We start from the raw sequence: 15935 nt of genomic DNA, 5'->3' as shown, positions 1-15935 counted from the left end.
TAGAGGTGGCACACTACTATCTCTACTGCAGCCCCAGTCTCCCCAACCCCTTCCAACAGGTATTGAAACCATCTGCTACTGTAACTCTTCATCGTCCCCTGGGTCTTATACTCTGAAGATTATGGTTACTTTCTTTTTTAAAAAGTGGTGTTTCTTCATTAGTTGTGAGGCCGATGCTTATCAAAAGCCCTCTCAGCAGCCAGCACCACTAATTTAATTACTTTTAAGCGATAACAAAAATAAACTATGATCAAAGCAAGTCTGTTTTTTTATCTGTGGGTTTGCGATAATTAGCTGTGTCTTGTCTGTGCATATACTCTGCCTTAGGGACGTCTCCCAAAACCCTTTTATTTATTTATTTATTTATTCATTTATTATGCAGAGGATTTAAAACGCTTAAAAAGGGATATTTATGTCGCGTTTATTTATCTACGGGGGCTAAATGCAAGGACAGTATTATCATAAAGACCCACATGTGTGTCTAACATAGCAGTATCCACTTAAAGATAACAAAATGCCTGTTAAGTAGACAAAGATAATCTGGCCTCAGTCAATGTAAAAATGATTCTGTTGTTTGTTGTATTGGGGATCAGAGGAGGCAAGGGGGGGTGGGGTGAGGCAGGGAAGGGAGGGTGAGGGAGACAGACAGACCCTGGATGAGTGGTAGGGGGGCACAGATAATCTGGTGTCGTCCATTAAGGGCATCAAAATACCATAATGCAACATTGCTTGATGTGCTGCTGTTCTAATAATGTTTGTGTGTGTGTGTGTGTGTGTGTGTGCGTTGCAGTCTCTGACCATCTTCCAGAGGTCCCTGACTACCATGCAGATTCAGATACAAGGGCTGCTGCAGTTCTCTGTGCCTGTGTTCCCCACAGCTGAGGTGAGTGACTGGGGGGAACTGGGGGCCACTGGGGGCCAGGGGGGGGTCAAGGTCTTAAGGACTTCAAGGACAGGCTGACACTGTCACTCACTTTTCCCTCTGAATCCTTTTCCAGAGAGATCTTCTGGGGATCCAGCGGCTATTGAACTCTACCGAGTTTAATCTGCATCAGTTAACAGCCCTGCTCGACTGCCGGGGTTTACATAAGGTAAGACTCAAGTTGTTTCACTCAGTGGTTACAGACTCTCAGTATAGCTCACCTCTTTGTATTCAATGTTTTTGGCTTCTGTGTGTGCATGTGCGCATGTGCGTGTGTGTGTGTTTCTGTGTGCGTGCATGCGTGTGTGTGTGCGTGTGCGTGTGCGTGTGTATCCGTGTGTGTGTGTGTGTGTGTGTGCAGGACTACCTGGATGCCCTGATGGGTGTGTGTTACGACGGCGTAGAGGGGCTCCTCTACCTCTGCCTGTTCTCCCTCTTGGCGGCCAGTGCCTTCTGCACCATGCTGTGTGCCATCCCCCGTGCCTGGACCCTCGTCGCCAGCAGGTGGGCATTACCCCAGCCCCCCCCCCCCACGTTGCACAGTGCCCACATACCCACCCTGTAGCTTGGTGATAACGTTCTTTTTTCGGTGTCCCCCTGTGTGTGCCCTGTTCTCCCTCCCCTCAGGGAACGAGACTACGACGACATCGACGAAGAGGATCCGTTCAACCCCCAGGCGAGGCGAATGGCCTACAACCCCAACAGGGCCCACGTTCACAGCTTCTGTAGCTACAGCAGCAGCCTGGGCAGCCATAGCAGCCTGCAACCGCCCTCGCAGGCTGCCTCCAACCTCCCCACCTCCGAGTACATGTAAGGTCACTGGGTCGTGTGTGTGTGTGTGTGTGTGTGTGTGTGTGTGTGTGTGTGTGTGTCTACGTGTGCTTGTGTAAGCATGTGTGGGTCCTCTGTTTGTTGTATCAGACAAGCTAATTCAAGGTAATTCACTTTGTGTGAAGGGCAGCCCAACTTCAAGTCTTTAGCCGACTGACTGTTTTTATTTTTTTCCCTCTCCCAGGAATCAGTCCATGCTGTTCGGAGGGAACCCTCGCTATGAGAATGTGCCATTGATTGGGAGAGGATCCCCTCCACCCTCGGTGCGTTGGCCCATAGAGGCCAGGTCCCTAGTATGATGATGATGATGATGATGATGATGATGATAATGATATCAACACTTCTGCCACATCACACTGTCCGACAGGACCACATACCTATACGTACACTGTACTGCCTTATGTTGCCATCCACAGTCTGACACAACATCTTACCATTCAGTATACTGTAGAAGTTGCCACTGCTGACATATTTAAAGAAAGACTGCCCTCTGCTGGTCATAGACTGAGATGCACACCATGCTTTAACTTGTTTGTCTCCTCCAGTGCCATATTTATAGTATCCTGAAGCTAACTGATTAGCTTTTGATACCAAAAGGCTGTGACTTGATTTCTGTGACTTAATGGGCATTTTATTAATGCTTTAAGGAAAACACTTTTATTGACGTATAATCGTTGCACCCCCTGAACCCAGAAAACCATAGAGGCAGGAGTGACAGAGCAGGATAGACAGAGAGAGAGAGACACATTTCCACGGAATCTCTTGTTTTAATGGTCTGGTTAATAGTCCATCAGCATCTGGCGTGTCCCCAAAAGCTGGAGCTGCATTAAAGATGAGCCTGGTTAATCCACAGCCAAGACGCTGTCCTGGTGGATGAGCTCTGCTGGCCTGACCCAGCCGTGAGGTCAGCGGAGTCACCATTCCTTCTGACACAGGATCAGCTCTCCTGAGCTATCTCGACCTGACGCACCGATTCACTGATCCAGGCCAAGGCTGATAATGGCCCATAGAGTGAGGATGGCTTCTGCAGTTGCGCTTGTGCTTCCCTCACTTGTGCCAAAGACATGCACTACTGCCTTTACGCTCGGTGCTTATTCAGGATTGGCTGATGGGTAATGTTGTTTTTTGTCTTGAAGAAGCGCCTTGTTCTATTGTGCAGGCACTCCGAGACAGAACTCTGATCTGTCTACAGAGGAAACAAGTATACATGCAATAGCGCTGTACATTTATTCCCTAATAAACTTCAGACGGTTATGGACATGATGAAGTGGGCTCCACATAATAGTGGTCACATGGCCCTAGTGACACAAGTTAACATGAAGTTGTATCTGACTCCAAAAGATTATATGAATACCATGATTGATAATGATTCGCTCATCCCTGCGTGACAGACACTTAACCTTACCTGACCCTAGGCTACAGACTGGAATCACAATATGCTTTTGCAAGAGCTGTAAGAATTTGTGAAGTTTAACTTTGTCCGATAACCCTATGGGTTACCAACTATTAGTCAAATCAAATCAAATCTAAGTTTATTTATCATATGCACAGGATACAGCAGTAAACACGACAACCAAACTGCTTGTGACACGCTACCTCTCAGTGCAGTGGAATACAAGGATGGAATCAAATGAAAGAGTAATAACTGTACAAAGCACCATATACTGTATAATCAATAGTACTAACAGTGGGAAAATAAGTGTAACCTTGGGCGAAATATATACAGATAAAAGTGAAATATACACAGATAGAGGTGAAATATATCCAGATAAAGGTGAAATAGATAGAACAGATAAAGTATATAGTGTACAGTACTTGGTGCAATAGCTAAAGTCTGATGACTATTTACACTAACAAATAACATTAAGGTGAAAACCAGGTCACGAGAATGCTGTGCTGTTTTAGATTAGATTGAGGTAAAATAAGAAGAATGAGAATAGTGTATCAATACAAAATAACACTAACCCTAATTCAAAGAAACAAACATCAGATAAACTGATTAACTGATAACAGTGTGTTGTAAATTCATTCAAGTTATACCAAGGTCTTAAGGCTGTGTGTGTCACAAATGCATCGCCATGGCGTCCTTTTATACCATCCCAGTGAACAATAACACATCATAGACCAGCATCGAAGGGGAGAAGCCTTTTGGCAAACCATATACATTACAATGGCATGGAATTTACAAGGGCTATCAACAGGCAGGGCGGCAGATCCGCAGAACATCCACTCGTGCTCCGGGCTGAGAGAGGGGGGCCATTGATCACCGTTCACAATAGGAGATCAAACAACACTGTTGTAATCACTGTAAATGCAAATGCAAATGGTAAGATATTGGTCAAATGTTTGGTTCCCACACATACAAGGACATGACTAAATGGCCGTCTCCTCTGAATCTGTCTAGAAGTCAAGAGTCATTCTTGTCATACATTTTCTCACTAGCGTCTTTCTCATGCAGCCTCAACAGTGCACACAGTGTTCCCTATGTGAAGCTTACATGAAAAGCCTACATGACTCTCTCTCTGAGAGGGTGATATTATTAGAACAACAATGTGAGGCCTTGTTTGGTCAGTTGCATCAGTTGCATACTGTACGACAAATCCCTGCAATCATGAAACTACTGGGATTGAAGGCAAGTCTGATATGTTTCTAGATAGATCTAGTTCAAAAGCTTATTTTCATAGCCACAGCTCTTCTTTTTTTTTTTTTTACCCATTTACTTAATGATAGGACTTCCAAATGATGCATTTTTAAGTTTTGGACATAGCCCAAAACTGCCCATCCTCCAGTATGAAATAACTTCATTATTTAATGTATTTCATTATAGAAATTAGAGAGAAGAGAACCTATTTTGTGCCAATGTATTTATAAAATGTCCCATACATATTCCAGCACCTGAGAGTATCTTTTCTTTACCATTCCTAACAGAGTGTCTAACTGCAGAATTTTAACCCATATTTTGCAACTAACTCAATTTTTTTGTCTTTCTTTTACTCACAGACATTTAGAAACAGTAAGTTTTCTGTTGTATACATTAGACCTTGCTGAACCTTTTTGCTTTCCTTTGCTGTACCGCACTCATACTTATGCCACTCATCTAAGGTGATTCTGACGCTCTCTGTTGTTACCTGATATACCTCTGATGTAAGACTGACACTTACTAATCAGTTTATTTGGTCCTAACCCACTGAGTCCTCTAAGCTCTGTACCTCAGCTGTGTGACCTCTGACCTCCAGGCGCTGAGTGTTACCTGTGAGTGGAACTTTTGACATGCCCCCAACTCTCACCCCCTCAACCACCTCTGCCTTGCTCTTCACCTGCCAACTCTCCTCCCCTGTAGTTCTGATCACTGAGTCACCGTCCGCTGATTCCACCAGAGAGCACATCTTAATGAAAAACAACATTTGAATACACCGTGTCCCTTCCTGTTTAATTGCTCGAACTTCCTCTGCTTGAAGGTTTCACACAGATATGAGATCAAGTGTTGTTTACAGTGTCTGAATGAGCTAACCTCTCTTTTATTTTCTCCTCCCCCATCCCCCCCTTCAGTATTCACCCAGCATGAGGACCACCTACCTATCTATGACTGACGCCCAGATCAGACACTTTGGGACAGACTTCCAGGTGTAGCCCACCACCTGCAGACCAGCCCCCCCACCTCCCCCAGGGAGGATCTGTCTGGGGCTGTGTGGTGGCCGCCTGGGATCATAGCCACAGCAGGCTATGTTTACAGATAATCCTGTTTATGGGTGTCTCTCCCCTGCTGTAATGATATATGACTTAAAAAGCAGGAGCTGCCATCACCCCAGCAACACAGCAATGTTCTTTAAGTACTGTTTGAGATTAGAGGCCCTGCATATGATCCTGAATGGAATGTTTGGATCGCATCCCAAGCCTAGACAGACTGATTATTTACAATGCAGTTGCCACAGTTATATGTGAATAACATTTTCCTGAAATGTACGTATTCACCATGAGCCGGATCAAGAGACTTCCACATGATCATTTAACCTCTCATCATGGATGTAAGTGGGCTCCAGGGATAACATTGCTTTCATTCACAGAGGTGTAGACTGGAACTTCTAGTAACTTGGTATGGTGTTACATTGTTATAAGATGACTGCCCTCCATCCACCTTCAAAACAACACACGTTATCTAGCCAAACAATCGCAAGGCTAGCATGCAGAAGCTCTTTCTCCTTACCTGAATGGCCTTCATGTTTTCCCTCAGAGTGATGGTTAAAACTTGATAAAAATGGACACCACATTTCCCTTCTCTTTTAGATGTGATTATTCATTACTGTCAATGAACAACAAATATCATGGACTTATTTTAAAGCAAGTGTGAAAGCTGAAACATGTAAGTGTTCAGAACTCCTTGTGAAATGTGATGTCTATGTTTTACAGTAAGTGTGAGGAGAAAAGATGCATGTTTCTATAGCCTTTATTTTTCTGTAACTAGCTGTGGAACTGTGAAGAGTATACATCTGTTTCTCCCTGTTTTCATATTTAAATATGTCTGGTTTATTTGAGGCCCAGTCAAAGAATATCCGATACTGGGATACTGCCTGTACATTAGCATGTTAAACATTCCATGGATAAAATGGGCATACAGAGGAAGATTATGAACACTGTCGGTAAGTATGAGCACTGATGTATGAGCAATGTTTATGTGTGAAGCACACCTGTAACTCACAGAAACCAAACATCAGAGTTATGTTTGAAATATGTAAATGAAATATTCCCTTCCTTTGATTGTTGAATTGTAATATGTAAGTAAAGGGGTTTTATGTAATTATAAGCTCTGTGAGATGGCTTAGCAGTTGAATTAAACAATCTGGTAGCTATAGGCCTAACCCAATATTGTACCGTGTGTACTTTTGATTCTTAATATGTCTTTCCTCCATAGTTGGAGGTGTTTTCTGTTTGCTATTGAAGTATTGGACCAATTAGAAATGTGTATAAATTGAATGAAACAAACACTCTGTTAGTATTTATTTTTCCTGTCTGTGTGTCACCCGCATACACGAAGCACTTCGAGACCTTTGAACAATCCACCTTATTGTATCTTAAAAAATATGAATGTACTGTAGGCCTACTGAATCGCATGAATTGGCATGGGTGATTCTACGACTTTCTCGTTGCGTACTAAATTGACCCGTCCCGGTTGCTATACTAAATGCTTAAAGGGTGTGGTCTGATGTTGTCAACACAGATTCGTGATCGACTTATCTAAAAAATGAACCACAACATCATGTACACAAAGAAAAAGTAGCTTCTGTATTAACGCAGAAGATTGTGGCGGTGATGTGGGTAAATAATGGGAAACGTTTTCGGGAGAAAGGGTCGCCCCTCTCGAATTACAGAGCAAGACAGAGCGGTTCTGGTGAGTTGATAATAATATAGCAGCTTGCTAACTAGACTAGCTAAACTATGTTTGCTTGGGAACTAAAACATAACTAGATACGATATACTTTACATGGGATATACATAGATCAACAGTATGTAGTGAGTGTTAACTGTGGGTGTTGCAGCTGCGAGCGAGCTAATGTACCTAGCTAGCGTTAGCTAAACAAGCAAGCACTGAAGCATGGATTAACGTCGGCCGATTACTTGACAAGAAGAAGAGACTCACTCAGGTCAGGAGGAGTCAGGGCAGTCACAGCTGTTGTGTGCACTGACATGATCATGACCAGGCAGTGTCATGATGAAGGGAGATCACACTTTTGAAGCTAGTGCTTTGTTGCTATGAATATCAGACTCGGTTGACTTGTTTTTGTTCAACTCCAGCAACTGAAACAGCAGAGAGATAAACTGAAGCAGTACCAGAAGAGAATCACCCTGCAACTGGAGAAAGAAAGGCTGCTAGCCAAGCAGCTGCTGAAGGATGGGAGGAAAGAGTAAGACTGAACGTTAAAAGTGTGGCAGCATCAGCTACTTTATTTCAGAATGTTAATGTACAGTAAATTACCATGATCGTATTGTTTGTAATGTTTAGTTACGTGTACTACACCGATCATGTAGGCCTATTGAATAAATGGAAAACCACTTTCTATGTTTGGATATTGATGTATTGTGCTGTTTGTCCATTTCAAAGGAAGGCACTGCTTCTTCTCAAGAAAAAGCGTTACCAGGATCAGCTGCTAAACAAGACTGAAAACCAGATATCAAACCTGGAACGCATGGTGAGGGTGTTATTGTTTTGTTATCTTGTGGCGTCAACGGTTTATATGACATTCAGTAGGCTTCATACTGAAATTTTATTTTTTAAGTTTAATACATTCTTCTAAAAGGTGTACTGGACACATAGCTAATTCTTTACTATTCAGTAGAGTATTTCATGCTGTCCCAGCCTATTTCTAACATGAGCTGAAATGCTTCAACAGGTCCAGGATATTGAGTTTGTCCAGATTGAGATGAAAGTCATTGAGGGGCTCAAAGTTGGCAACGACTGTCTGAAGAGTATGCATGAGGTAAAGTATGATTTGCTTCTAGTCTGCTTTTTTGTATTTTTTTTAATCCGCTCCTTCTCAAGAGAAACATAGCCTGAGCTAAGGCTTTGTCGAAATAAGCACATGTACGTGAACACTTTCATGAAGTTACACCCTGTCATACATTTAGCTCAGTGTCATGAGTATTAATAGCTAAACCTTCCACTGGCATGCACAGTACATCCTCTCTCATGTGCTCTCTGGGTGAGGATTGTGGACCCCAAAAGCCTGCGTTTTGTGTTAGCATAGTGGCTGTGTATTGTTTGAGGATAAGAGGATTAGAACATAAATCCTTGACTACAGTGGCGTGACTGTGGAATATCCTTGGGTACAGTGTTCAGATCCTGCTCAGGAAATATCCCCTTTCCCTCGCCACACACACACACCAAGAATAATGCAACTAGAAGTAATTTCTTGCTGTTTTTGACACGTCCTTGTCTTGTCCCCCTGCCTTATCCCTTTCAGGTCATGTCCATTGAAGACGTGGAGAGAATCATGGATGAGACACAGGATGCCATCGACTATCAGAGGGTGAGCTTCACCGACTCTCTGCTTTCCAGCTCTTCCTTTCTTCCAAGTACTCCTTTATTGTGTGATTTGCTAATGCCGCTCAGCTAATGCCCTTTCTTATCCTTGGTCCTCCAGCAAATAGATGAGATGCTGGCAGGGTCGCTGACACAGGAGGACGAGGATGCTATACTAGCTGAGCTGGAGGCTATCACTCAGGTGTGTGTCCCTCAGCTACTGTTTTTCAGTCTCCTCTGAGTGGGATGCCAAGGGATCGGTTGAAGATGGGAGATGTTGCCTATGTGTGGTGGTGATGGTGATGGTGGTGATGATGATGATTGATGATGGCTATTTCCAGTCCATTTAACCTCTGTAACTCCTCTCCCCTCTGGTGAGACAGGGAGAAGACGTAGCACTTCCAGATGTCCCCACCGAGCCATTACCAGAAGTACCAGAGGCAGCCAAAGCAGAGTCAGGTACTGTAATCTCCTGTTACGCCTCACCACATCATCAGTCACTGACTCGCCATGACCTGACTTTCCTGTCTTTGTTTTTCAGGGAGGAAACAAGCTAATAATATGCCGGACAGTGAGATGTTGGCAGCATAGAGACATCACAGTAGTTCTGGACGTATTACACTCTCAGTCTGCATGAAGCGTCCATACAGACACCACTGCGCTCATCCTCATGGAATGGAGGAGAGTTCCATTAGAACACACAGAAATCAATACACTGGACACACACACACACACACAACACACCACAACTTTTCAGACGAGTGGTAGCTGTGCTTTTGTCGGCTTCCCTTTCCACTGTACACTTTTTGGAAATGAAGAATGAAACACTAAAGGGAAATTCTTGACTCTTCTTCTGTGTATGATTTGGATTGGCAACTCTGGTACTGGTAACTGTACTGATATAACAGAATGATTGAAGTGTTATTTTAAAGTTAAATTTACATATTAAAGGCAGTACGGCTAATGGACAGTTTTATATTTTTGTCTTCAATTACTTTGTCAATAACATGCTCTGTAGGATGACTAACATTGTTTTTTCTTCATGAATTAACATTGGTGTCATTCATGAATTATTATGAATGCTTAATAGTAACAACAATGTTTTGTCATTTGATTGGAAAATGCATAAGCTCCTTGTCCTCCCATGTAGTGGAGATGGAGTTCAGAGTTGACAGACTACACAAAGTCCTTACATAGAAAATGTCAGACTTATAATAAATATGTCATACATTTCTTACTCTGTTTTTGATTGTTTCATTATTATGACCAAGCGCTCCCTTTGGCTTGTCTCAACGATCACTCAGTTTACTGCACTAGGTGCATCGGACCACAAGGTGGCACTACACACCAGCCGGGAGATCGTAACACTCTGAGAAAGGTGTTTTTATTCGCACTACCGAGTTGACGGAGAGGAGTTAATACTCTTCTCATTGTTGATATGTGGGTGACATTTTACCCAGGTGAGAAAGCCCTCCCAGCACATTGTTACAACCCTTCACTATAGAAAACACCTAGAATGTAATTAACATGGAGCTAACAAACAATTATCCACTGTGAGAACACCCACAGTGACACTGACAATAATTAAGGCATGGGCTTACCGTTTTACATAATGCCATAGTACTCATTATAGTGCCCTATGAATCAGGGTGTATGCAAACACACCTCTTAGTCTTAAGACCATTCTGATGGAGGATAAAGTAATGATAATCAAGCTTTTGGAGACATGCAATTATGGGTTTTTTTGTATGTTAGTGCTATTCCCCAAGACATTTCACTTGACAATCCGTGATGATAACCTGGGCAAGCCTCATGGCAACCCATCTCTTTCCCACTCGTTACTGCCTACCTGTCTCATTCCCAGAACCATAATGCCAGTGATTTGGTGTGCTTGGCTAGAGTGCACCTCATCAGATGTGGGCAGTGGGCACACCAACAGGATTCCACCCACAAGGCCTCAACTCAGCCCACATCATTGCCTGCTCTAAGCCTGAACTGTTCTGCTAGATGACTAGCTGCTCAGTACCCTGAAGGCATCCTGCTCCACAAGTTTGAGAAGCAAAAAAGGGGATTTTGTCTTAGGGTGTAAACAACTTGAGTCATTCATTCGAATGACTTATAGAGTGATAGGCTTACAGTTTTGTAAAAGCAACAATGTAATGGTGAGCTGACGTCAATGTCTGCAACCAAAGATTCACATGATCACTTGAGGCAGTCACACAAAAGCATACCCTGTTTTAGAAAAATGCCTTTTTGATAAAGTTATTATCCACCATACCAGACAGGCTAAATGCTTGAATGATAACGAACATTGTGGTACTGTCATACCATTAGCCAAAAGGGCCCAATATAGGCCTACTCTGAATACAATGTTTTAATATTTAATATACAGTGTGTATTTGAAAGTTTTATTACGTGTGAATACATGCAGTGAGACTATAGTATATGTCTTTACTGTAACAGTAAGGATTTGTATATGTGTTCAACGTGTTGTATTTGTGATACTATATCCTCACTTGGAAATTGCTTGTTGATTATTTGTTCATTATGGACAGTGAAAGAATGGTAGATGTTTTTAGTTTTGGGCGGATAATGGATGGATTGGGAGGCGGTGTTTCAGAGAATGAGGCGGCGCTCCGGTAAATTGGAAAAGCTGCTCGATATGACAAGACACTTCGGCGAACCCGATTTCTCAGCAGAGACTGCGTGCGTGGGATTGAGTAGGTGCAACAGAGAGCGACACCGTCGTTTTCATCCGTTTTAGGCACACATTTCTCCACGCTCAATTGCATCACATCATCCATTTGTTTATTTGCACGACCGCATCTTTCACTCGGATAACTGATTTCACTAAAGGAAAATACTGTTTATGGTTTTGACCGAAGATTTCAAGATGTCTCGCACCGACGAGGTTCACCGCATAACGGAGAATGTCTACAAGGTAAAGTGCCTCAACTATTGATAAAAGTTTGGAGCTACAGGTTACTGTAATTATACTGTCACCCTACACTATTTTAATTCATTCGTGATTTTTTATTGCATGGCTTCCACCGATTCGATGCCCATATAAGCCATATGCATCTTCACGCGAAAAATTCCGAATGAGGCACATGCTTATTAAAAGGTTTACTTAAATTACGTTGTATAGCCTTGCCTGGGTTGCAATTGTAAATTTCCATCCTTTGGAGCAATTGTCAATTAATTACACACAAATAACACATAACAAGGCTTGGCCTATCTTTCAATCGTTTGATATGTCTTGGGCATTGATTTGGCGTTACCCGTTTTGGTTGCATCATGTTGCACAACAATTGGATACATTTTATATTATACAGTGCTCACCACTATAGTTTTAAGAAAATAGATCAAGGTAAATTGTATTTAGTAAATATGTTGTAGAACAATTCGTTGTTGTAATAATGTGCGTAAAAGGATATTGTGATGCGCAATACTGGTGTATTCTCTCTCTCTCTCTCTCACACACACACACACAGATAATCAATAGATTACATATTAACCTTTCAGCTTTCAATGCATGTCTAACATGCTAATTTTGCTTGGGAACGTAAGTAAGAGACACTCCAAAACTCCATTTGTGTTTGGTTGGCAAGAGAAGAGGAGGAGGTAGGGCTGTGTTGCAACAGGTACTGCAAGCATTAGCCTGGGGAATTTCAACATCCAAACCAGTTTAGCAAAATCAGCTTGAACACCTTTGTTAATCTTTTCTAGTTCTACAGTATACGCTGTGATATTCCTTTCCATCCATTACAGAAAAGATGCAGCTGCCCAGCTGGATTTAGCATGCTGTTTATTAATAGCTAGTTATATAGGACACCTGAAGGCTGACGTTTCAGAAGGGGGACAAGTTTGCACATCATATAAAGCACCACAGTATTGAAGAGCCTGAGGGCTTGAACCTGAATAGTGAGTTAAGGCAAGGAATGTCTATTGTAGATTGCTGATTCTGCTCATACTACCACAAAGACCTGGGCCACCACTGTTACCCACATTATGGCTGACGGAATGGACAGTTTGGTAATTAATTGGAACTTGCTTCCTTGGAATCATCACTCTGACACTTTTGAATGAAACAAATTGGAAAACCCCTGGCAATGCCGATGGAATGATAACAAAGTCCTTGTTATGAGAGTACCAAGACAACTTCCTGAACACACCTGTGACACACTAGTGCTCCAACCTCCATTCTCCGTCACAGTTTCTGCACACACACACACACACACACACACCATGGGTATAGGACAGAGAAAGATCCCCAACCCTTTGCCCCCCCCCCCCCCCTCCCCCAGTCAGTCTGAAAGAAGGACAGGCCCCAAGAATAGGGCGAGGGCAGCTGAGGTCTCAGTGTTCTTTGGGGGCCAGATAAGAAGAGCCAGGGAGAAAGAGAAAATGGTGCCTCTTGAAAAGCTACTGAGGAAGAGACGGTTTTCTTCAGCTTCATGTTTTTTTTCTCATGAGCTGGTCACACACACACACACACACATCGAACAATGTACTGTATGTGTTAATTTGATGTTGTGCTCATATGTTACTAAGAGTGCGTCCTACAGTATCCCTGCTCAGAGGAGGTTGTATTGTCTCCTATAGTACAGATTATTCTGCTCAGCAGGCTGTGACCCAAGCAGTCGGCCTGTCTTTCAGGGGCCTTGGTGCCGCCGTCAGCCCCCCCGCCCCCCCCCCCCCCCCCCCCCCGCCCTGACAGGCGTGGTGGTGGGTAATGGGGTGGAGAGACATGCCCAGGCAGCTAGAGTGATCGGACTGACTCTGTCAGGACCAGAAGGCTTGTCTGGGTATGAGTGACACTCCATACTGCCTCCTCTGGTTGCCGCTCGGTTTCCCAGTTGTTTATTTAGTGGAACTGGGGATTGTATGTGATTTTTTTAATTTTTTTTAATTTTTTATTGACGAATACATTTGAATTCTGCTGTGCGAATTGACTGGAGAAAGCTTTAGCACTGTGTGCGTGTGTCATTTAATTAGACAACGCTTTAACTGTGTGTGTGTGTGTGTGTGTGTGCGCGCGTGCGTGTGTGCGCGTGTGCCCTCGCGCCAGAATAAGGGGATGTGAAAGCAGGCGGAAGCTACACAGTCAGTGGAGACAGTGGTATGGTCTGACAGATGCTGAGTAATCGCAGGGGAGGAGAGGATGCCAACTGCACTGCTGTGACTCACGTGAGACAACAGGAGTTTGTGTATGTGTGTGTGTGTGTGTGTGTGTATTTGTGTCTGTGGGCAGGGTTTGTAGACACAGGGTGTGTGTTGGAATCCCATTGTAGCACTGTTTGTTCACTACAGATCTATGAGGCACTCCTTGGCTTGTGTGATGACCTGAAGGAGTATCAGCCCTGTGAACCTAGCATTACCCAGTGAGTCATTTTCCCTGTCCTCTGTAAAAGTGGGAGACAGAGAGCTCCAGACATGAATCTATGGTCCCAGTCATCCCCACACTGACTGGCTGAGCAGGCTCAGTGAGAGCCTCCAGACTGCCACCCAGAGCTGTGTGTACTGTATGTGTGTGTGTGTGTGTGTGTACTGTATGAGTATGTATGTATGTGTGTGTGTGTCAGTAGTGGGAGTGCTGCTGTGATCTCCACCAGCTGGCTGTCTGACAGACGTCATCTCAGGCTGCCTGGGCCTGCATCAGTAGCCAGGGTCTCACCAGAATATCTGGGTGAGGTGCTGACCTCCGGTCAAGCCACTTAACTGGCGGAAGTCTTAGCACCACACTGGCTGGGGGAGGGGAAGACGTGTGTGTGTGTGTGTGTGTGTGTGTGTGTGTGCGTGCAAAAATAGTAACAACAGAGGAGACGAGCGGAGGAGATTGGACTGCCGGTAGAAAGAGAGGGGGTGAGGGGTTGAGGTTGGTATTATAAACGCCTGGCTTGGCTCTCCATTACAGTATGTAGCAACAAGGGATGTTTCCAGGGATTGTGAAAGAGCAGGGTTGAGTTCTCTCTCTCTCCAGGTTGTTGTGTTGGTGAACACACCCTGCCAGGTAAGAGAAGAGAAGAGAAGAGAAGAGAGGAAGGGTGTGCCTCATCTGTGCCAGCCCTCAGGTGAACGCTTCTCAGAAGTAGGAGTGGTGGAAGATGGTGTTGTTTGCAGCACCCCTCCCTAACCGCCAATGGAATACTGTTGACTATTTGATGTACTTGTAATGGTAGCTATGGTGCACACATAATAAGTTCATTTAGCTCAGTAATTAACAAGAACAAAAGCTGTGTATGTCTTACTGTAGAGTGTGCTACAATACATGTATGGTGCTCTTTTGTGTTGTTTCCCTCCCTCTGATATTATATATCTGTCTGTAGCATTACATTATACTTAGTCGCTATGTTTCTCAGTTATTTATTTGGATGACATTTCATCTGTTATCAGTCAAATTATTATTATTATTTTTTTCCAGTGATGAGAGGACTGCACTTCCTGAAACTCATGTGGGAGAGCTGAACATGTGGTTTCTTAGCAACAACATGCTATTATGTGAGAGAGAGGGAGAGAGGGAGAGAGGGAGAGAGAGAGAGAGGGAGAGAGAGAGAGAGAGAGAGAGAGACACACACACAGACATTTGTGGACGAGGTCTTTTGGGGTAATTGATGAGTGCTCAGGAATGGCCCCTGTAAAAGCCCCAGAGAGCCTTTAATGTAAACTAGTGCCATCTCTCACTAAAAGCCATTATTGACAGAGCATAAACCAACACATTTCTTCCCTCTCCGGTTTCCATGTGGTCTAACGAGATTTAAAACTACCCTGGAGTCAAAGCTGACGACTGAACAAAGATATCATCGATCATCATATTACTGTCAACCTTATAACAATTTATCATCACTGTATGGTTTTGCCGTACATTTTAATGTAGTTTAAAATGACTTCTACTCCTAGAATTTATTTCTGCAATGAAGTATTTCAACCATATTATGGTGCCTCAGGCATTAGAAGATTGCATTTGTCTGAGACATCATAACATTCATTGCCTGTGGAACTGTGCGTTCCTTTCTGAACATGGGCTTTGTGAACGATGCAGCAAGGACTATGCTCCACACACCCACCTTCTCTCAGTCTTCGGGGGCGGTTGGCTTAGAGACAGTCTCTCTTTTCTTTTACTCAACAGTGTTGCTTCAAGGAGCCAGAACCGATAGGGGAGATGTC

At 43.5% G+C, this 15935-nt stretch overlaps 3 protein-coding genes across 8 annotated transcripts in view; all 3 read left to right on the top strand.

Annotated features, from left to right (window-relative positions):
* ttyh2l (tweety homolog 2, like) overlaps nucleotides 1-6724 on the top strand; it is a gene marked incomplete at its 5' end in the record, with an annotated part of 28988 nt that extends 22264 nt beyond the window's left edge. Inside the window, 7 exons of the mRNA XM_083677020.1 lie at nucleotides 4-59; nucleotides 791-883; nucleotides 999-1091; nucleotides 1284-1426; nucleotides 1550-1732; nucleotides 1938-2016; nucleotides 5303-6724. Coding sequence (XP_083533146.1) covers nucleotides 4-59; nucleotides 791-883; nucleotides 999-1091; nucleotides 1284-1426; nucleotides 1550-1732; nucleotides 1938-2016; nucleotides 5303-5383 — 728 coding nt within the window. The 3' untranslated portion in view covers nucleotides 5384-6724. The remainder of the gene's footprint in view (nucleotides 1-3; nucleotides 60-790; nucleotides 884-998; nucleotides 1092-1283; nucleotides 1427-1549; nucleotides 1733-1937; nucleotides 2017-5302) is intronic.
* Nucleotides 6725-6952: 228 nt separating this feature from the next.
* On the top strand, nucleotides 6953-9989 carry LOC310810295 (charged multivesicular body protein 6-like). Its single transcript, XM_083677991.1, has 8 exons — nucleotides 6953-7139; nucleotides 7544-7653; nucleotides 7851-7938; nucleotides 8140-8226; nucleotides 8710-8775; nucleotides 8890-8970; nucleotides 9152-9227; nucleotides 9310-9989. Exons 1-8 carry the CDS (start codon nucleotides 7074-7076, stop codon nucleotides 9357-9359), a joined length of 624 nt encoding a protein of 207 aa, XP_083534117.1. The 5' UTR covers nucleotides 6953-7073; the 3' UTR covers nucleotides 9360-9989.
* A 1490-nt stretch (nucleotides 9990-11479) lies between these two features.
* Nucleotides 11480-15935, top strand: part of LOC310809976 (BAR/IMD domain-containing adapter protein 2-like) — a 42359-nt gene continuing 37903 nt past the window's right edge. For all 6 annotated transcript variants that reach the window (XR_014554418.1, XM_083677535.1, XM_083677536.1 and 3 more), the window contains exon 1: nucleotides 11480-11709. Coding sequence is in view for 5 of the 6 variants with exons in the window: in XM_083677535.1 (XP_083533661.1) it covers nucleotides 11638-11709 (72 nt within the window). In the remaining variant the exon portion in view is untranslated. The remainder of the gene's footprint in view (nucleotides 11710-15935) is intronic.

Source organism: Argentina silus (genome assembly GCF_951799395.1).
Source record: "Argentina silus genome assembly, chromosome: 9".
Classification (NCBI taxonomy): domain Eukaryota; kingdom Metazoa; phylum Chordata; class Actinopteri; order Argentiniformes; family Argentinidae; genus Argentina; species Argentina silus.
This window is presented reverse-complemented; position numbering and strand designations above follow the sequence as displayed.